Here is a 22,657-nt window from a genome sequence, read left to right as displayed (position 1 = left end):
GTATCCAGCGTGTGACACTGCCAGGTTTCAGAGATCTCCTTCAGCTATGGGATGGATATTTTGATTCGGTTTATACTGGGCAGGGACTCCTCGGTAGTTGCTTCTCCATGGAAAGTGGATAGTTCCCTCTCCTCAGGCTCTTCTGGATGGTTTCTCCAAGTTTTGTTGGTTGGTAGTTTGGGGTTGTTTTCTTTTTTTTTTTTTTTTTTCTTTTTTTTTGTCTGAGGCCACTGAGGCATGTCCTACTTGCTGTGTGTGTGTTGCTGGGGAGTGTATATGTGTCAAGCTGTCATTATCCTGAAATTTGGGCTGAAGTTCTGCAAAGGAGAGACTCAGGAATTGTCAGTGGCAGCAACCACGTTTTCATGTTATGCTCCTTACTGTGATAGAGGTATTGTGATTTGGGAGGTTGGGGACTAATGCTTAAATAATTAAGAAACTAGTTTTAAATAGCTCCTGTTCCCCCCTGCCCCAGGTGGCTAAATAATAATAATAATAATGCTTTTTATATATATATAAAAATATATATATAAAAGAACAGGGAAACCTTATGATGGATTTGAAATCCTTATGTAGTTAACCCTACCCTCAGTTTTCCCTTTGCACTCAATGGGACAAGCAATAAAGAAATGTGTAGGCTCCAGTTTTCAGAAAAGTTAAATTTAGGTGCCCAAATGCCATCAATTCTGGTACTAGCTGGATGCCTAAATCTTTTTAACTGTTTTGACAAGTCTAGCTGCAACCTTTGTTAGTGTGTTTGGATGTGTAGCACGTGCGTTTGTCAGATGCACTGTGTGTCTTCTATTCTGTCCTTTTGGAAGAATTAACAGGACCTTTAATTTAAGTTTTTTAAACATCCCTAGCATATGTTGGGCCTGTAAGTCAACCATGGAGATATCCATGCTAAAATTTTGCTGCCTTGAAAAACATTTGCCTGAGTAACAGTTGCCCTGTCATACGACAGTCTGAGGGAAGCACCCTCTTTCTTGATGTGAAACTTTTAAGCCCCGCTTTACCTGAGTCTGTTTTCTGACTTACGGTGGTGGTAAGATGCCATTTCATTTACACAGCGTGCTACTTCTCTTCATCGCTGGCCAGGCATGCAAGATGGGGAGACGCTCTCTTCTGTCTGCGCCATTTGGTCTCAGGAAGCTGAGGGCAAAGCATTGTTGAGTATTACAGAGTACAGGTGGTGGTTCTTAGACTCTGTGCCACATTCTTTTTAACATGTGGGTACCTGTGTGCCTCTGAGCTCCCATGAAGCATCTCTGAGCTGATGTATCACCAGGGTAGAGGACTAGTTTGAACAAAACGTGAAACATCTGGAAGAGGCTCAGCTAAAGGAGATGCGAGAGAGAAAATTTTATATACTTCAGGGCAAATTTTAGCCCTGCTATGGGGATCTGCATAGCACAGGAAGAGGGGAAATTCGGGAGATTTTTTTTTTTCTTTCACCAAAAGTATCTGTTTACACCCATGTGTGGATGGGGACTTAGGTGCTGTTACTGGATCTGCATTTTCTGGCTTTAAATTAATTTGGACTTCACCGTAGCCTTAGCCTGGGCTGAACTGGGATAAAGCAATAATAAACTCAGGCCTCTGTAGTGCTTCGTTAGTTTACCAAATGGGCCATCAGCATTGTTGGGCTTTAGAACTCCAAGCTCTGCTCTTTGCTCCTTGAATTGGGATTATCTTTTTCGTTCTGTTTTGTTTTCCCAGAAAGGATGGAGAATGATGTTTTCTGTACAAATCTCTTTTCCTTTTCATCTGTTGTTCTATTGAAAGAGATTTGTGCCAGCTGACTTTCCACTTCCTGAGTTGCCACTGATTGGTGCTGCGTCTCCTGGACCCCACTGCCAGCAGCGGCAGCCTGCCCAAGACCAGTAACCACTAACATCTTTTGGAATCACAGGCCTCGTTTTAACACATTCTATTTTGTGGGAGAATGTATGTGACCCTGGTGGGAATTTTTAATTTACATGGATGCCTTATGATGATTGTCAAATTAAACTAAGCTTTGTGACAAGCTTTGCCTTTTGGGCAGTTTTTCAGCATCCCTGCTAGAGGTGTGTGGAAGAGCTAACTTGATACGTTGTCTTTGTTTTATCCTTTTCTGGAGTGCAGCATAGAGGGAGTTTGGAAGCTGTTTAAAAGCTGCACAGCAAGAAGTTGGAGAGGTGGCAAAAGCAAATAATCAAAAGTAAATATTATCTATTGTTACTACAGCTGACTGAAATACATCAGATCAGCTGTGTGTTTGCATGTACATGCATCAGAGCAGAGAAATGCTGGCTGGGCCTAACAGACTGTTTCCTGATTGAAGAACATGAGATCTTATCCCTGTGGGATCCGATCAGGTGGCTATTCCTTCAGGTACTTTTGCTCCTCCTGCGAGCAAGAAGTGCGTTTTTATTTTGAAGAGACAACAAATTGGCAGCAAGTTTGTGGAGATAAGCCTTCCTTTTGTTGATACAAAATAAATTAATGCTTCAGGCTACTTTCTGTGTTGATTTGCAGTAGACTTCACATTGGCAGGCAAGTTAGACTGAGATTAAAAAGAAATTATTTATTTGCCTTATTTTTGGTACATTAACTTCTGATCTGTTAAAGTAAGATTAGGACAGCAAATCAGTTTTATTTAAGCAGATGCCAAGAGATAGGGTTATCTTCCTTATTTTGAGAACAAAAGCTATTACTTTATTTCATTGCAGCCTTGAGCAGGGCAACATGGGATCTAGAAATATCACTTGTGGAAGAGCTCTGAAGAGCCAAACCCTTTAATAAAATGGGTTATCACAAACTTTTTTTTTTTTTAGCATTTCATAGCCACGTTGGTTAATACATTAAGTATAATTCTTGTTAGCTACACCTATTACTCTGTTAAGCCTGTATCAGTAATTTTGCTGTCATGATCCATTCCAACATCCTAACCATGTACTCCATTAACCAAGAACAATTCTAGCAAGCATCCCAGACGTTCTGATTTCACCAAAATTTTCTCATGTTCTTGCACTGCAGTGACCTTGGCTGTTGTCTTTTTTGGGTAACACAGGACCTTCTGTACATCTATGCTAAGCACATGCACTGCACAGTTCACTTAGGACAAGTACACTTCTTTGGTCCGTTTTCCCAGTTTGTGTATGTCCAAAGATAGAACAACCCAATGCAGTCAACACTTATAAATCACATGGCACTTGTTTTCACACTTTTTACTGTAGATTGGTAAAAGCTTAAAGCCACTCTGACCACAATATCAGACTTTGTGTATAAAAGAAACTGCAGTAGAAGTCACAGTGTGATGTTTGTCAAGCTACTATCCTCTGAGACACAGAATTGTTGTTCTGTTGGGAGGACCCAATTTAAATGACACTGAATTAGTCGAAGCCCCAGGTAAGTTGTTTTAGCTGTTGACTTACGCATTCCTAAAATTGCATACCTAATTTCTAGTTTGGATTTGTCTAATTTCAGCTTCCAGCTCTCAAAGCTGCTGCTTTGTTTGCGAAACATAAACTGCTTACTGTTACTAACCTCTTTCCCATGTAAGTACCTCAATTCTTAAAGAAAACTGAGTTATTTGTCTCTTGATGCAAGGTATGTCTTCCACACTTCACGTATTGCTTTAGCTTTGGGGTGAAGCATGATGTTTCAGCATCCTTTTAAAGTGGAAATTGCACACTGTTTCTCAAAAATTACCTCAAATGCTGCTGTGTATTCTGCACCAACTTAAAAAGAATTTTTTATTAATATTGTGCATTTAGCCTGTTTTTTCATTAACTGCAGTAGTAACTTGGGCACTGGTTAGAGCATGTCTTACCTGGTCACGGCAACATTTTCTTTTATAGAAAAAGGAGTGTAGAAAAAAGCTATTCCATACCCTGGAGGTGACTTTTCACTCTATACAGAGGGAGACTAGCTGGTTGCATTAAATGGTTGAGCCTGTGTGAACACTTCCTCTCACTCCTTCTCTATGGGCATGCGCCTTCTGCACGGGAAAACTCAAGTCTTATACCTCTGATTTCTTGTCAAGAGAATTAGGATTATGTTGGACCTAGTGTGCTCTGTGCCCCGCAAGGAAGATGTTCTAATATACTAGAGACGAGTCTCTAAAATTTAAGAAATGGCATTAATGGGTTTTTCAGAGCATTGGACCCTTTTGCAAAAGCATACTTACTGAGATTCAGGGTCTTAAGGAAGAGTGGGAGGTGACTGGAAAGGGTGGGAGATGGGCTATTCTTCATGCTCCTATGATTTGGTGGAAAGCATCCAGGGATAACTGTTTGACATTGCAGTGTATGACACTGGGTGTATGACCTAGGCAAGCATCAGCATATGCATTGTTTTAATTCTGGTATCTTGTACCACTTTGTTCTTGCGCGCCGTGGTAGCCAGCATGGAAATTTGGAGCTGTGCTCTACCTCTGGGTGTGCCTGAGATGATGAGGGAGATCTTTGTCCAGCAGTGGGAGTCTTCCTCAGGCCAAGCCACTCAGTCTTTCTGACAAAAAAGCAAGCTGAAGAGAGCACTGTGATACCAGCCTGCTTCTGGCTGGCTGATGAACACCATCAGAGACTTCTCCCATACCATGCTCGTCTGAGCATAAACCCCAAATATTCCCTCCAAAATCTCCCTAAAGTGAATGCCGTTCTGTGCTGTTCCTCTGACACAGCTCCGACCACTGTCAGCCTAGTGGTAGTGCAGGGACTAAGCCTGTGCCCTCCTGAGCCTGCTATTGGGATCCAAGGAATTGGAAGGGCTTCCGTGTGCCATTTGAACAACTTCTGTGTGTCAGAGTTTGCAGAAACAAACACGTTGGGCCCAGCCACCATTGCTCAGTCACTTTTACCCGTCTTCCTCTCTTTGAACGATCTGGAGTTGGAGACAAAAGCACACATGAAGTTGAAACCCAAAAAATGGAAAACGAGCATGAAAATACTACTCTGTCAAAGGATAACTTTCATTCACATGGAAATGAGCTGGCTATTTAACTGGATGCAAATCTCTTTTAACTTTAAATTTCCATACCAACTGGACTCAGACTCTCGGTGTCTGCTTTCCTCCTTTACAAGGAAACACGAAGCACCTACGAAAGTGCACTGAGAAACAGATCAACAAAAAGGCAAGTGTCATTTTGTCATAAAGTATTCTCTTTGAGACTTTGTGTCTAAATAGACCTGTGTTTCTGTCTCTAGGAACAGTTTAATCCAGCAGGATTGCAAAGAGGCAACAGAGAACACTCTCTGCTGCTTTTGTTCCAAGAGTTTGGGGTTAGTAGAAAAAAAAAGTCACCGGCTGCATAATGGATGAATTGCTCTGTTTCCAACTTTGCAGTGGGGCAAGGAAAGCATGTCAGGTATCTTAGAGATCAAAATAGTGTCCGTCTCTGTCCATCTAATAGCATCATTAATAAATACGTGTTTAGCTAGTTCAGTGTTCCAGGTCAGTTCTACTGTATTTACAGTTAGAGCTCAACATTCATACTGCTTTCTAGAGTCTGTCCTTTAATGGAACTTAGGCAGTTGTGATCTGTGATCGCTGTTTCCTAAAGAGAGCGGCAAGGGTGAAACACACAGACGAGAGCCTCGCTGTTCTGAGACAGAGGCCTTTTTTTTCCCCCTTCCCCCAACAGACCTCTCCTGTGTGTGCTCACTCACAGCCCGTGCAGCTGCAGCTCTCCTCCATGAGCCATACACAAGAGGGGTCCTTATTCTTACTGACAGCAATGTTTCCTTTGCTCCCCAAAGCGTCAAAACTCAAATGTGAAAAGTCATTTGTTGATTAAATTTGCTGTATGTAGGGGAGAAGCCTTGTGTCTGTAAAACGGGCATAAGCAAGTAGCAGAGAACTGTTCCTGGATCAGTCAGTGTTTGGACAGATACGGCAGGTACCTGTGTGTATTTCCATTCTGCGAAGGTTTGAGAGGAGGATTTCTGCATTCATTTCTGGTAGAAACCAAACAGACCAGTGTTTTCTGTGGATCCTTCTCATTAAGGCAGCCCTTCTACCCAAGGACCAAGTGACATAACCCTTAGACTCAAACCCACTCTTACAGGTGAGTGTGAAAACCAGCTTTTCTTTGGTAGACATCATGTCCTTTGATGCTGGCTCAGCAGCCTGCTCGCTTGACCACACTTGAACTTCTTGAGAAACACTTGACAGAAAAGGCCGAAATACAAAGAAGCAAGCAGCCTGCTTCAGTGTGCTTTGCCCCAGCCCCCAAACCTTGCAACTAGCAGTGGTTTACTGAAGGAAGGCCTGCAAGGGGCCTTGGATTTCTGCATTTCTTTCCTCTGTCATTGTTCTTTATAGGAAGTCAGTACTTTTTTTTTTTTCCTTTTCTATTTCACTAGGCAGTCGTAGCTATCAAACTCTGAGAAGTGACTATTTCTTTTGCCAGTTCAGCCCTTGGACAATTATTTAATCATAAACTATATGAAAATGTGCCATTATCTTGGGAAACCACTTTGTGAGAGTCAACATTTTCTCCAACAGTTTCTCTGTCATAACCTTCCTGCAAACACAGTTTGGTCTCGTCTTCCTCAGAGTCTGAGGTTCAGGCGACCGTTAAGTTTTCCTCCTCCAGCTCTGATGAGGAGAATCCCCGGTTTCCCCCAGGTATTCCCGAGCACGGGCCGCCGGCCCCGCTGACCGGGCTCCCGCCAGTGCGGGGGTGGCCGCCAGAGCCGCCTGGGGGCTGGGCCCGCCCGCCGCGGGGCACGCTGGGACCTGTCCCTTCCCTGCTCCGCGGCTGGCGGCAGCCGATTGGTGGTGCCTGCGCCACGTGCCCGCCTGTCGCCTCTTCATTGGTCGGCGGCCCAATCCGTTACCTCTGGGCCGGACCAGGGGCTGGGGAGAGTGTCCGGCGTTGCCGCGGTAACGGTCGCCCCGGGCATGGCGGCGGGGCGTGCCCCGCGGTGAGGAGATGGCGGCCGCGGTGGGGAGGGACGTGTGCGGAGGTGGTCTGGTTTTGAGGGCCGTTGTGGCTAAGGGTGTCTCTGGGGGGGGTGTCGTGGGTGTGGAGGGGCCCTCGTTGGGGCTGGCTGTGAGGAAAGGGGTGTGGTGGAGGGGGCCCTGTGGGGAGGGGGTGTGGAGAGGGGCAGGGAAGGGAAGGGGTCGTTTTTGGGTGGAAGGGGTCGCAGTGGGCTCCTGGGTGTAGGTCTCCTCTGAGATTCCTCCGTTCTCTTTTCCAGCAGAGTGGGGAAGCTCTAGGAGCTGAAAGAAGCCGGCAATGGCGTGGTTGAGGGTGCTCCGGGCAAAGTGTGAGAGGCTTTCTGCTCCTGAATACATCTGTCTTGCTTATTTGTTTCTCAGTCACAATTCCCGAGTAATGCTCGCTTATATTGTAGGTTGGTGCTTGGTAATATAAAGTCGTGGAAATAGCCGGCAAAGCTACTTAGGATTGTGTTGAAAATGCTGGGAGAGAAAAAGCAATTAATCGTGAAAAGAGACCTTTACACAGACCCCACGTTTCCAGCCAGTGATACCTCTATATTTTTTGATTATTGTACCCCGCTTGCCCAGTTCAGAGGCGAGATATCTTGGTTGAGACCTAAGGTGAGTTTTAAGGTACCAAAGACTGTGATTTCAGCAGAACTGGACTTTAAGGTAGTAAATAGTAGTTCGCATCAAAAGACTGCTTCTGGGTGTTTCTATTGTTTAGAAATATAGAAGTGATAAAACCAGTGTATGTTGCTGTTAACAATATATGAGTTTTCAAGTCTGGGTGCTTGTTTGTAGGTTTGATTTAAATCCTGTTGTAGAACTTAATGTGTTTCACGGCACTAGTAGAAATCAAGATATCTTATTATAAATATGTGTTATTATGCAAATAATGTGCATGCCAAGTTAAAAAAACAACATAACTGTCTTGAAAACAAATAACTGAACTGTAGAGTTTTTCAGAAGGATATTGCTTTTTTTGGGGGATGGTTGATTTCCTTGCTAACAAGAAAAAGCTTTTTTTTTTAGGTTATAACTTTTATACGACTTGTACTGCTTTTGAACTTACAGCTGGGTTTCGGAGCAAGCCATATGAGAGCTAAAAAGTTTAGAATGCATTTCTGCAGTACGTTCATTTAAAGTGAAGTATTTATGATACTGCCTTTGTGTGGAGGGGAAAATAAAAGGCTACAAAAAAAGTATGTTGTCTTTAGTAGTAGTGTTTTTCTCCCCTGCATCTGGGGATGGCTGCAGAACAGTGATAGAGCTGTTGGTTATCAGATAGAACTGGCAAACAAATGACTTCATGGAGCCCAGTGAGCAACTTTCTGCAATTGTACCTTACACCTTGATTACTACTGAGGGCCGATCAGTTAATTTCCGTATCTTGTTGCATTTACAGGTGAGAGAAAAACCATTTTAAAAACTCACTTTCAGATCCGATTAAGTGTTCAGGACTTTGCATTTGAAATTACCTCTTTTGCTACCAATCAATCTGTTTTTATTTGCCCTAGGAAAGGTTTTTCTCTTAGGCTGACTTGGAGATTTTTTGTAACTTGGGATGTGCAGTTCCATGTGTATGGCATCAGTTCCATCACAGTTGATCGTATGTCTAGCAAGGGGCTGATGAATTATGTTTTTCACTTATTGGTGCCTCTGCTAAGGTTGCACCTGATGGTGACATTTGTGTACTAAAATTCGTGTAGGAACTAGGTTTATCTCACATAAAGTACCTGTAAAATACCCATAAGGCAGTAATTTGTTATTGCTTGCTTAGGCTGTGTCTGAAAAGGAAATTTTCTAGAGATAAACATTCCCTTATTTTGTGAGAGGTCTCTGGAGCCCTCCCATTCCCTGAAACACAGACTTCTTAGAATGTCATGCATAATTTGGCTTTAACTCCCCTTCTTTTAATTTTAGGACATTTGTTCTACTCCTCGGTTGTTTCCAAACAATCTGCAGGATGTGCAAGTGAAACAAGGAATTTTGGGAGACTGTTGGTTCCTGTGTGCCTGTGTAGCTTTGCAGAAGAGTAAATACCTACTGAATAAGGTGTAGAGAAGTTTCTTGTTTCGTGTTTCAGAAGTTTTCTTCACCTGATTTACATTTGTGTATTGTTCTTGAATCCCAGGCCTCCATATCAGTGTCAGTTTTGTTATGCTTAGTTTTACTGTTGTGGGGTGTTTTTTTGTTGTGATTATTACAAATGGTTGATGTTCAGCATATTTTAAACTGGCTTTGTTGACAAAAAAAAATTATTATTTATCTTGATTTTGGCTTTTGCGATCTAGGTAATCCCTCCAGGTCAGCCCAGCTGGACAGATGAGTCGTATCAAGGCTGTTTCACTTGCCGAGTCTGGCAGTTTGGACGCTGGGTGGAAGTGACCATCGATGATCGTTTGCCTTGCCTTGGTGGTAAACTCTGCTTTTCCCAGTGTCAGACAGAGGATTTGTTTTGGCTTCCATTATTGGAAAAAGCTTATGCAAAGTATGTGGACACTGTTATTGCGGGAAGTAAAGGGAGATACGATACTTTTATACCTTCTGGTTTATCTGACTGCTTTGGCATAGATCTCTGTATTGTTCAATATGAAGTGCAACAGCTGCTAATGTTCCCACACTGGGCTGTGCAGAAGTCTTTAAACTGGATCTGTGAGGTGTGTTTCTGGCTGCATGACGTACGATAGTCTTAGGGAGAGAATTATGATGAAAAGAGATCAGGATTCAAACGATGTCTATTAAGTCACTATCCATTGGTCATCGAATTTATTAGAGGGAAATACTTTACTAGTGCAGCATTTGGGGGCAGCTGAGTGCTCAATGAAAAGCAGAAAGCATGCAAGTATTTTTCATGGACAGCAATAACATTACATAAGTTTATGCTAGTTGAGGCTCTGGCTGTCTGAGTTTCTAACTAATGTGATAGTTTATTGTTTTGAGAAGAAACAACCGTATTGTTAATGTGTTTGAAAACGCTGTTTTATGTTTTATGACACATCCATCAAAATGCTGTCCAGATGGACAAAGCAATTTGGAGACAAAGTGGACTGGTAAGATAGATGTCAAATGTCCAAAAGACCTTGGATGAAAGATTGTGAGGTTGCCAGCAGAGGGCAGAAAAAGACTTTAAGTATGAAGTAGTGTATTCACCTGTAGATGCATTGAGCAGAAGTTGTGAAGCAGCAATGGCATGTTAAAGCTTCTTTGTAGGTTTGAAAGGAATATCTTTGATTTCTGTGGAGATCTTCTTACAACTCTTACAACAGGTTCTGTCTTCTCTTATCATTCTGTTATAGTCTTGATGTCTTTTGCATCTGCTGTGTCAGGTAGGGAAGTCTCTTGATTTACTTAAATTGTTGAAGGAAGTGCTACTGTGATTGGTTGTGCAGAGTAAATAACGAATAATTGAAGAGGAGGAAGAAATGGTATTTATTTATACAGAATGCAGTTAGTATATCACAAAAGATGATGTAGTGCATGGGTAATAAGGTGCAAATGACTAGTACTAGACTGGAGTGGTTTCTATATAGGATGGCATGAATTGTAATAAACTTCCCATCAAACAGTGGAATGTCTGATGGCTTACTCTTTAGATGTTGTATTCTGTGTAAATAAGATAGTACGTGCTTTCTCTGGCCTGCTTGGGCTTATGAGGTAGGGTACAGTCATGACTGTGATGTAGGGTGGGGTTGAAAGTACGTAAGAACCGTGTGTCTTTAGGTCTGCTGTTTGTAGAAACGGGTGTGTTTTGTTGTTTTTTTATAGAGTGCATGGATCTTATGAACAGTTGTGGGCAGGACAGGTGGCAGATGCTTTGGTTGATCTGACAGGAGGAATTGCTGAAAGGTGGACCCTGAAAAGCCCTGGAAGAAACATGGAGAAAGAGAAGACTGGCATGGTTTTGGAGAAAGCAGTGTTCAGAAGACTAATGAATCTGAAGGAACAGTGTGTAATAAGCTGCTCAGTCCTCAATTCCAGACAAGGTAATAGTAACGCTCTAGATGTTTTTAAAGTAAATATCTCTATTTAACAGGGTTCAGAGCACAAGGCAGCCAGCAAATGCATAGTGCTGATTCTAGTAACATATGAGTGTCATGGTGCAATTTTATATAACCTTGGATAAATAAAGATTTAGGGATGTTATTGAGTTCAGGATGGAGGAGGAGTGCTTTTGAGGAGTGCTTTTTATATTAGATGCTAATATGGTCATTTCTCAAAACCAAACAACCCCCCGTCCCCTGAAAAAGCACCTAAAACCAACTTTGAAAACCCCAATGAATTTCAGCACTGAGAATTTGTAGATGTTTGAGATCTAGTAGTGAGTTAATATGCTTTAAAATTTTCATTAATTTTTATATAGTCACAACTAAAAGGAAATGTTCGGGCTTTTTTATGCTGTTTTTATACTGATGTAAAAACCATTTCCTTTTATCTCAAAACTTCCTTCCTTCACAGGGTAGTTTAATGTCATTCATTGCAAAATATGGAGCAGGTTCTTCTGTTTACTTTCTAATGCTTTTATTTTTCTATTCAGGTGCAAGTGAACTAGGGGAATTTCATGCCTTTATTGTGATAGACATGTTGAATCTGTCTGAAGTGTCAGGCAAGGAAATCTTCCTACTACGAATAAGAAATCCTTGGGGGAGGCGGTGCTGGAGAGGTCCCTGGTGTGAGGGGTGAGTAGGTTCATTTTCATTTGGAAAATCGTTTGTGGAAGTTCTGAAGCCCAAAGCGTATCTGTGTGTATTGCATGGGCAAATACTGCTAATAGGCTATAGTGGAGGAGAGAGACTTCAGTGAGTATGTGGTCTTTTGGAGAGTTCAGTAGTTCACCCAGCTCATTAGATCAGAATGACGAGCCTTAGAACTGTTAGTTCTTGTAATCTAAATTTTTTAGTAACAGTTTATCAAAGCATTGTATCTTTTCATAGAGATAAACTTAAGATGTTGGTTTATTTTCTGTCTCTGTTTTTTGTGGTGCTTTTTTGTTGTTCTGCAATTGATCTAAGTATCTTTGCTCATAAGATGTTTGTGACTTATAAGTAGTCACTCAGCTTTACTTGGCTCTTCTCATTTGATCTTGTCTCAGTTGCAGAATCATAGAATCATTAGGTTGGAATAGACTTCTGAGATCAAGTCCAATCGTTGACCTAACACCACCATGCCCACTAAACAATGTCCCGAAGTGCCACATCTACACGTTTTTTGAACACCTCCAGGGGTGGTGACTCCACCACTTCCCTGGGCAGCCTGTTCCAATGTTTGACCACTCTTTTGGTAAAGAATTTTTTCCTAATGTTCAATCTAAACTTCCTCTGGTGCCACTTGAGGCCATTTCCTCTTGTCCTATCACTGATACTTGGGAGAAGAGACCGACCCCCACCTCACTACAGCCTCCTTTCAGGTAGTTGTAGAGAGCAATAAGGTCTCCCCTCAGCCTCCTCTTCTCCAGACTAAACAACCCCAGTTCCCTCAGCCCGCATAAGATCTGTTCTCCAGACCCTTCACAAGCAAAGGAGTATGTACAAAACAAAATATAGCAGAAGGAAGGATGCGTGTGTTTTTTTCCTTGTGGGCTCTCGTTTCTGTACATTAATATGAGTAGGAGAAGGTGGAATCGAGTAGATATAAAGAAAAGCAGATGTAAAGAAGAGATCTGTTTTAAAGGAAATACAGAAATGTGTTTAGCAGTTCATATAGCAAAGTAACAAGAATGAAAGGGCAGACCCTACTGGCTTGTGTTGAAAAGTGTTAGCATATTTAGACTGTACAGAAGGACATGCTCAAGAAATTCTTGACCCAAGGAGTAAGCTTTCAACTTTGAAATATGGTAATGATGTGATCATGTTAGTAAACATTTTGGAGAAATAATTTTGTTTGTTTTTTTTTCCCCCTGAGTTAAAGAGGTGGCTTAATCACATTGAGACTTTAAGTTGATGTTTTTGGCTTTTGCCACAGTTTTAGTTCTACACTTGATCTCTTATAGTTTCGTTGCCAAACAGTGAGTTGCCATGAAGTTGCAGGGGGATAGCATTTCATTGGGTGCTCTTAGAGCCCTGTTTTATTCAAGTGCAGGACTGTTCTTTGTTGTTAGTGAGACAATCAAAAAATGTTGGAAGTACTAGCTTTTCATGGGCCCTAAATAATGAGGTGTTTAAATTCTTGGTTTATCATGACTTTGCCAGCAGATTCATGGGGATAACCAGCTGCTTCATACAGACAGTGGTTTTTGATGTTCACTGTACAGCATTAAAATTCTTTCAGAACAGTCACTGTGCAGCTTGTTTTACTTTTTTTTTTCCGCTATTTTTAATAACTGTTAAGATCTTTATTTTGCTTTCACACTTTGGACTGTACTGTCCATTGTAAGCAAAGTAGCTATTTCACCTAGAGTTACAGTGCTGTATCCAATCTGGTGGTGGGTTGTTTCTAAGTTTTCTTTGATATGTTGAGATTGGTACTTTCTAGTATCCCTCTCACTGACTAGCAACATGTATACAGAAATATTCAACGCAAGTATTTGACAATACAATGAAGAATCCTCCTCTTATTGTCCTGCTTCATAGGATATTTGATAGAACATTGTTATGGAACTTTATTGGGCAAAGAACTAAATGTTAACTTTTGTCTTATGTGCAGTGGTCAAGGATGGAGCCAGCTGGATCCAGTAGTCGCCTCACAACTGCTCTCGCAGATCCAAGAGGGAGAATTCTGGGTTGACGAAGAGGAATTTTTCAGGGAATTTGATGAGATTACCATGGGTTTTCCAGTCAATGAGGAAGGACATCTTCAGAGCCTCTATACAGGTGTGGTATGAGAAAATATCTTTCTTATGCAGATAAAGTTTATATTAATGGGAAAGACTGATTTGAATTGCAAATGGTGCTACTAGACCATAATTTCTCTTTCTCAGTCTTTCCCTCTCCTTTAGACCCGTAGGCCTTTTCTGTCTCTACTGGGAAGAATAGAAGGACAAAAGGAAACTGAAGATCTTTAGAGGAGTCTTTGATATTTCTCTGAAATCTAGTTACTTGCTAGTTTGTTGAGAGATTAGCGTTCTCATACAAGGCTGTTGTTCTGGACAGCCTTGTGTTTTGGTTTTTTTTTTTTTTTTAAATGGGTGATAAACTTCAGATTTCTAGAAACAGTTTCTTGTTGTAAAAACCATGTCATCAATCTGCCATTACCGGTTGTGATGTTAATTTTCATGCCTCTCGGTCTCGGTCGTGAATATCTGCTTGGAGAAAGTGTCAGGGCTATGACAGCATGTTTTCTTGGGCTGGGGTTTCTCTGCCATATATGTGTTGTATAAAATTAAGTAGCCTTCGTGTTTGAAATCTGCACCATGTTTTTCTTATTTTGTTAGAGAAAGTGCTGCATCACTCACAGAATCTTTTTGGATCCTGGGTGAGAGGCCATTCTGCAGGTGGCTGCCGTAACAACAGCAGCTTCCCTACCAACCCTAAATTCTGGCTGAGAGTCTGTGAAAAGAGCGAGGTGTGCATTGCTCTGCTGCAGAAACATAGGGAATACAGTGCTGACTGGGCTGGAAGAATTCAAAATCTGACTCACTTAGCAGAGGAAAATCTGTCTTTGGCTGAAGACACACGGGGGAAGAATTATCAGGCTGTGGGACTGCATGTCTGGAAGGTAATAGAGGAGTGACATTTTTCTTTTTGTAAATAGAAGTTTTAAAGCATTACTGAAACATCTGAGTAAAACCATTCATTTCCTGTGGCAGTGATGTGATTCAGCTGTTTGCGCATTTAACTTCTCTGATTTATGTTAGAATGATCCTGTTTATCTCGCGATGCAGTTACCGTCCGTACAAACTGTTAGTTGACCAGTACTTTCTTCTTACCATTGAGTGCCATGTAGCAGAACTTTGAGGACTCTTCCAAACTAGTGGATGACATTTCAGGCTGATTATTTGATGACTATTCCTAAATTTACTCCTCCTGAATATTAACTCTTCCTACTCCTCTTTGATGTTCAGCTTATCTGCTGATACTCTCCTCCTTACTTGTTTCCTTTTGTAAATCTGTGCATGTTTAAAAATGTTTTAAACAATATTTGATCATTTTTGGTTTTATTAAAAACTCCTCATTTTTCCTAAAACACCACGCATCATTATGCATCTATTCTAGGTGGAGAAGAAACGATTTAACCTTCCAAAGACCCTCTCTGCTCCTCCAGTTGTAGGTACCATCTGCCATTCCTATGATAGAGAAGTGCATGTATGCTGTGACCTTTCCCCTGGGTTTTATCTTGTTGTTCCCAGCACTTTTCTGAAAGATGCAGTAGGGAATTTCTTGCTTCGTGTGTTTTCAACGGGAAGGATCTCTCTCAGGTAGGATTAAAACAAAACAGAAAATTTCTTACAGTCATTGACGTAAACAAATACATGAAGTGTAGCACTAAGTGTAAACCTTCAAAATGTTTTTGAAGGGTTGTGCGGAGTACCAAGTAACAGCATTGTTTTGTCTTTGAATTCATATGAGTAGTATTCTATCTTCTTGTTTTTTTCATGAAGCTGCTATTACCTCTTGTTAAAATGTTAGTCAGATGAGTTGCATCTTGACTCTAAACTGCAGCTTAATGTTTTGAGAAAGAGCATAGTTTGTAAAAGGACTGAATAGGTTTCTGCAGAACATGTTTCTCAATACGTGGAGGTTCTTTCTTAACCTATGGTGAAAATGAAGATGTACCACAGAAGTTAAAAGCAGCGGGTATTATTGCAATCAGCGACGGAAAAGGAGAGCAGTATGTGATCAGGTATGCTGGGAAACACCTGCTAACAGATTACCTGACGTACGACGTCATTATTAGTGAGCAGTACAGCTTCATAGGCAAATGGAGTGTCAGCAGTGGACTCAGATGACATAATGCTCACAGCTTATCTTTTCAGGACAGGTGTGGAAAATAGCACTGACATTTATGCTGTCTTCTTTAGCTGAACAAAGAATTGTTTTTTGAATTAAAGCATTCAACACTGATAATTCAGCTGAACTTCTTACTTATGAAGGCCTCAAGAATTTGACCAGCATTATGAAAAAACTTTTGGAAGGATCACGCATGTTGTGTTCTAGCTGATCTTTCCTCATAACTTGTGACACAAAATAGACTTTTATAATGGACTTGGAACAATCTTTTCTTTCTGTCTAGAAATACTTGCTTATCCAACAGGAAATACCAGCAATGTCAGTCCAGTAGGTTCTGATGACTTTTATTTTTTTTTTAACTGTAGCTGACTGCATAGCTGTGTCAGCACTTAAAAGTCAATAGTTTGTGAGCAGTTCTGTGTTGGTGACCATAGCCTTGAAATAGATACTTAAGAAGACACAATGATGAGTAGTTGTGTGGAGTCATCAAAGTTGCGTCTTCTTCCAATAAACCTAAACAAATCTGAGGTTGACTAGCAGTTTGTGCCAGGTAAGCTATATGCAGAGGCAAAACGTATTGTTGGCAACATGTTTAAAAGCTGTTCAATTTTTTTTATGTTCTGGTAGTACCTTATCAACTCATATCTCCTTGGAGAGAGGCTGGCAAATCACACTACAAAGCCAGAACATGCATTAATCATTTATTCTGGAGAATTTGGAAGCAAGGTGGCATCAAGTCTTAGTCCGAACCAAGGTCTGCAAAACTATGAGGCTAATTTTGCTGTATAAGTGCAAGTTGTGTACTTCTTACCAGTAATGTATTTGGTTTCTGGACATATTTCATCTGTAGAACATGTTGCACTTTCAGTAATGGGATAAAATTTCTAGTATTGCTGTGAAGCATAACACTTCTTTGGGCTGAAGCAGAGGTGCCAGCCTGGATGTGTGTCTAAAATGGACAATTGCAGAATCTCATAACAGCTGTATGCATTCTCAGCTGGAAGACTGGAAATAAGAGCAGATGATATGTTTCAAGTTATGCTGAAATACAGTTTCAAATGTTGTGCAGCTGATAATGATACCAGGTTGTTCATATGGCTGTGAAAAGCGGTTCCGGGCTAGGATCGAAATAGGTTTAACATTATGAGTTTATATATATATATATTTATGTGATAAGTCAGCAGGCAAAATGGTAGTTTCCTCTGATTAAAGAGATAGTGACTATAAAGAGGAATGCAGTGTGTGCTTTGGACTTACTGAGGTGCTCGTGTGTACTCCAGAAGTCGCTGTCAGTTGTATCACTTTCAAATAGGGCAAATAGCACAAAGGTATTGAGGAAAAAATATGTAAGCTGCATTACTTCATGAATGTACAAAAATCTTACCTGGTTTTGGTGCATGGTTTGTATATGCTGTGTTGTACTCGTGGAGTTCTGTGAATTATCTAAGGACTTAGAGTTGTATAGTTCTCTGAAAGCTTGGAGGAATTGAGTTCATGTAAGTTTATGTAACACTAGTTAATCTTTGTGAGCTTGTGTTCTAGATTTTGTGGAGTCATACAGGTTTTATACATTGTAGTTTCTTTTCTCTCTTGTGTTTGATAGTGAGCTAAAGCCACCACCCACAGATGCTGCCCTCTGTGAAGAGCTCCCAGCAGGTGAATGGGAGACAGTGCAGCTGCATGGATGCTGGAAAAATGGGCAGAGTGCTGGAGGTAGCAGGAACTTCCCCTCCTTCCATATCAATCCCTGCTTTCCCCTCTCCATTCCTGCAGGACCAGGAAAAAGCAGTGTGAAAGTTACCCTCCGTCAGCACTGCCAAGATAGCAAGTGTCGTCCCATAGGTTTCCATATTTTCCAGGTGAGGCTTCTGGTCAGTTTGGTTGTTCGTTTGCCAGGGGTGAAGGTGAGCCCGTCAGTTCGGTGCTCCTTGCACTTGGCAAGGGACTTGCAGCTCCTAGAGAAACACAGGCTGATCCTGTGAAGTAATGCCTGTGAAAGATCCAGAATAACTACTTAGTGTAGTAACCAGATAATTGGTTCCACTGAATCCTTCCAGCCTTTTAGAACAGATGAACTATTTTGAGGATTTGCAAAGGATTCTCAGTGTCTTAGTGACTGAGGACCAGACTTTTTGGTAATTCATCATGAAAACTTTCTTCATCTCTAGTAATTATTGGCAAGCAATGTTGGATCCACAGGCAAGATTAGAATTCAAAAGGACTGATATGTTGAACAGATGATCTGAAACAAAACAAGGTATGATGTGGTATGGACAGATACAGATACTGCAAGTATTTGCCAGTGATCAGCTGCATAAATGTAGGATGGGAAGCTTCTGATTGGGTGGCTACTTTGCAGAGAAAGCTAGCTTTATTTTCAGAAAATGTGCTTCAAAAAAGGTGTAGCTTAAATGGAGAGTCTGGAGTTGATCAGTAGGAGTGATCATCTAGCTTCAAATATATGGTATGTGCAGAAAGATAGAAAAATGTCATTTTTGATGCCTATAGGAGACTGAGGAGAAGTCTAATATGAATTTTTGGTACAGGAAAGGCTGATAGAAAGAGGAAGGACATTGTTCACCATATTTGTGAGGTGAGAAACAAGGGCATTAGGCTGCAGTGAGCAAGAGTGAGGTTACAGAACATAAAAAGCTTTTGAGCTATGTGGGTAGTGGGTTGTATAAACTGTCTATAAACATAGTAGGAATGATTTGTCTGTGCTTGATACTGCCATCTGGGTTTTCTGGAAGCCTTCCCATCCCTCTCAATAGAGCCCTGTACAGAAGAGTGAGTCTTTGGAGTGGAATAGCTATGGAACACAGTGAGGCCTGAAATACATGAAGAGATAGGTGTGTTTTCATTCTTTTTTGCAGGTGCCTAACAGCAGCTGGAAACCACATACCTCCTCTTTTCTGCACTTGGAGCCACTGGTTAGCTGTGTACCTCATTGCTATTCGCAGGAAGTAAGCCAACTGTGCAGGCTTCCTGCAGGAAGCTATGTAATTATACCTTCGACATACCTGCCCAACACAGAAGGCAGTTTTACCGTGGTCATAGCAACCAAAATAGACAGGTAAGAACATGTCACCCTCTATTTGCAGTTCTAGTATTCTTCGTGCATGTACTGCAGGATGTTTGGAAACAGTAAGTGTAGCAACATATTCCCACTTTTGGTAGAAAATCTTTTTTTTTTTGTTAAGTCTTTGCATTGTTGTTGTGTTTGCAAGCGCTGTTTACCACTTTGGTTATGCTGGAAGAACGACTAAATAAAGAAGTGTTTGTTAACCTTCTTGCATCAGTTGCTGAATAACAGATGTGTAGTGCTTTTTAATAAACAGGGTTGTTTTTGAGGAAACGCAATGAGTGGCGGGCCTTATTCCAGTAGTCCCTCCTGATGTCAGTAATAACAGGTCTGATTCAGAGTTTGTAGGTTCCATAAGATTGCAGTAAGATTCCAAAAAAATTGCATCAAGGTTCCATAAGGGGAAAAGATGTGAAAGAAAGCCTAGCGGAACAGCCTTCTCTTTCTGAAGTGGGATAAATGGTTGATGTTTACAAGATCCTCCAGTGCTTTGTGGAGAAATAAGTGTGGTTTGGGTTTTCAACAGGAGGCGCATTCACAGCCGGGAGACACTTGGACAAGTATTGCAAGAAGTAAGTGATACATTTTTAATTTCAGTTCTTCTAAAGGTGTTGCATTGTGGAGGCTTGTGGATTGACTGATACTGAGAGGCCTGTGCTAGCGGTCTGGCCTTTGAATGTTCTCATTTACTTGCTGCAAACTGATACTCAGTAAGCAGTTAATCTTTGGGTTTTGTTTCTCAGCCAGAAAAGTAGCATTTGTTAGCAGCTAACAAAATCTGTCTTTTCACACCGCTCAGATATACAGAAGCTTCTATTTTATAAAGTCATTGTTTACCCCCTCGAGTCGTTCCCGAGTCCCTACCTCTGCTGTAACATCCGTGAGAAACTGGACTATTAGTGATAAGTAGGTGGTTGTACTTGACTTTTACATTTGCTTTAAAGAGTGTAAACACTCTTTATGTATTTAAGTATATTTTGATGTATTAATTCTTGGTGTCAGTGTGGATCTGCTAGCTTTAACTATATATTGTATCCTTCCTCTATCTGATTGGCTTTATTAATTTAGGATCCTATGTATTGTGATTTAGACATTCTAATGATATTACAATGTTGTGAAGACTTGAGAAAACACAGCAAAAAGAGAAGAAAAGCAAACAGGCAATCCAAAAATTAGCTTTCACCCCACTGGAGTTTTGTTCTTCATTTGTTTCCTCACAACCAGCGCATATAGCATCCTACTGTTCTAATCCTTCTTGGTGTGCGAGCTGTTCTCATCAAGTTAACGCCACCTATTTAATATTTTAGTGTTGTATTTTGCTTGATTAGGTGTGTATGTAATATTAAAGGGTTGGGTGTGAATGCTGAGTACCTAACAGTGTTTTTACTGGGTAGAGAGGAGTCTTTTGAATGTATTATTTTAGCAAGTGTTTAAAGATACCTGCTTTGGTTGGGGGGTCAAAGCATGCCCTTGATAATACTCTGCTTATTAGGTGGAAACAAGGCCATTTAGATACTTGTCTCTTTGAGGCTTTAATAAAGACAAATATTTTTGGAACAACTCTTCACCCAAGATTAGAACTGACTTGCTAATTTTCTTAATCTAGATCATGTTGACAATGAGTTTGTCCTTAGAACCACACAAACAGTGTGGATTTAGTGTGCTTCACAAAAACAGGCAAAGACCTGTATGTACTTTCCTCGTGGTGCTTGTTATTTTAATATTTAGGAGCTGAAGTATGTAATGAAGTCCTTTATTGGAAGTCCTTGGAAACAAAACATTGCAAGGCCATTATTACAGAAGGAATATGTTCAGATATGTTTCTTATTGCATGAAAATAGTTGGACTTGGGCAAAGGTTGCTCCCTGACATCAAGGGAATGAACAGTTTAGATTCTTCAGGACTTGAAAACTTGAAGCATTTGGAAATGGCAGTTATAGTTCTCTTATCAGTGGCAGAAACTGATGTCTGAAACTCATCTTCAACAGCATAGTATTTTCTAAAGGCTGGACTTTAAATCATTCAGTGCTCTCAGGGGTTTAACCCCTGAAGGATCTGGGCAGTCTGTGGTACGGCGAAGTTGGGCTATTGATTTCTAAGGCATGTGTCACAGCAGGGCTGGATGTCAGTGCATCTTTCTAAAAGTTTGTCTGTGGGCTTTCTAATTACTGAAGTGATGGGATTTATGAGTTTTAGGGTTTTTTAAGACATTTAGCAGGAAAAGTTTGCGTTTTGGCCTTAATTTCTAAATCTTTCTTTTCTCTTACTTTAATTCCTTTTGAAATTCTTTCTTAACTAATGAAATAGCGCTTTTTTTTTTTTTTTTTCCCCCTGCATTGTTCATTTTCTTGTAGATTTCATTTACAACTGTGATGAAAAGGTAATCTGGAGTTCTCACACTGTCATTCTGAGAAACGCCGGAAAGCCGAGGAATGCCTTGCCTCTTGCTGTTTTAATTTTAAATGGAGTTACAAGAAGACAGACTCAGCCCAGCTGTTTTTCACTGGTACCAACCGTCAGGCCTATGATGACTTCTTTGTAAAAATACCTCCTTAATCATGTAAACTCTGAATATTTGTTCTTCCCATATTTTTTAGAACCAGCATTGTACAGTACATCTTCATAAGGTACCTCAGTTCTTCAAAAATACAGGTGAAGAATATGTGCATGTTGTAACCCAAGCTACAGTTTTAGAAGAAAACCAGAAAACATATGTGCATAATTAAATAAAATTTTTTTTTGGGGAAAAAAAAAAATCAAGCTTACAGAATAACTTCAGGAGACCAAAGGGGTAAACACAGAGGAAAGAAAGAAACTGGAGTCTTTTTTCAAGTAGGACATACCTCAAAGATGATCAAAATACACTGGAGCAGAGAAAGTCCAAGCTTGTAACCTACACTGCCAGTCACGCTGCAGAGCACTTTATCGTGGGCTCTTTGTTAAACCATGCAAATGATGGGTTGAAAAGAAAAATGGGGGGGTTTTTTGGTGAGTTTTTCTTTAATGAATGCCGCAAAGGAAAGAGATAAGCCTTGAAAACTCTTGTTTATATCCTGTCATGTCAGACTGCTTTTGTAAATCTATAAGAATGTTTTATGCAAGATCTGCCCTCACTGTCAGAAATATGAACTTTAAGAGATTTTTCTTAATTTATGTTTGAAACTATTTCTTATTCAAGGAGGATTTTTTAATGTTATATTTTCTTCAATAAAAATGGAGTAACATTGAAAGTTTTATGATGTCTTCTATTAAAAAGGTGAAAACTATCAATGATGTCCAATCTGCATTTGTTCTGCAGTAGCAAACTTTACAGCGTGTTAAGAGCCTTGGAGTTTTCATCAAATGGAAGGGAATGATCGGAAATATTTGTGAGGAGAATCAGGTCTTCCATTAGTTCTGTGTCTGAAAAATATGTAATATTCTACTGCTTTTAACTACATCCTCGCGTAATTTATGCTTGCTCCTGTTGAACTTTGAAAATTGAAAGCAGCAGGGATGCTTACAGCTGAATTTTAAGTGGTCAAAACTTTCCACGTTTGTTGTGGAATGATGAGACAGCAAAAGAAAACACCGTGAGCAATAAATCTTTACTGTGCCCACTTTAACAAACGTCGGCATCTTTGTGTATTTTCTTCGTCTCTTGGAAGGCTGTTCCTGTCCCTTCAAATGGGAAATGAGTGAATGATACAATAGAGTTTCTGAACAGAAGGAAGAAAGGTTCATGATAGCACCTGGATCTGAGAGTTCTGTTAATATA

General features: G+C 40.6%; 1 protein-coding gene across 1 annotated transcript; it reads left to right on the top strand.

Moving 5' to 3' along the window:
* The first annotated feature begins 7,349 nt into the window (after nucleotides 1-7,349).
* Nucleotides 7,350-21,536, top strand: CAPN10 (calpain 10). The gene is made up of 12 exons (XM_009958884.2): nucleotides 7,350-7,551; nucleotides 8,857-8,988; nucleotides 9,228-9,424; nucleotides 10,702-10,919; nucleotides 11,471-11,612; nucleotides 13,576-13,742; nucleotides 14,303-14,586; nucleotides 15,084-15,286; nucleotides 17,422-17,677; nucleotides 18,692-18,891; nucleotides 19,427-19,472; nucleotides 21,255-21,536. Exons 1-12 carry the CDS (start codon nucleotides 7,408-7,410, stop codon nucleotides 21,282-21,284), a joined length of 2,019 nt encoding a protein of 672 aa, XP_009957186.2. The 5' UTR covers nucleotides 7,350-7,407; the 3' UTR covers nucleotides 21,285-21,536.
* The last annotated feature ends 1,121 nt before the right edge of the window (nucleotides 21,537-22,657 follow it).

Source organism: Leptosomus discolor, chromosome 7 (assembly GCF_034619465.1).
Source record: "Leptosomus discolor isolate bLepDis1 chromosome 7, bLepDis1.hap2, whole genome shotgun sequence".
NCBI lineage: Eukaryota > Metazoa > Chordata > Aves > Leptosomiformes > Leptosomidae > Leptosomus > Leptosomus discolor.
The sequence above is the reverse complement of the archived record's forward strand: the minus strand, read 5'-3'. Positions and strand labels throughout refer to the sequence as shown.

What these genes read in the sequence shown, in the direction of transcription:
- CAPN10 (XM_009958884.2), top strand. Translation starts at nt 7,408, where the DNA reads ATGCTGGGAGAGAAAAAGCAATTAATCGTGAAAAGAGACCTTTACACA. An exon ending in TCTTCAGAGCCTCTATACAG is followed by an intron (nt 13,743 to 14,302) that starts GTGTGGTATGAG and finishes TTATTTTGTTAG; the next exon opens with AGAAAGTGCTGCATCACTCA. An exon ending in TGGGACTGCATGTCTGGAAG is followed by an intron (nt 14,587 to 15,083) that starts GTAATAGAGGAG and finishes CATCTATTCTAG; the next exon opens with GTGGAGAAGAAACGATTTAA.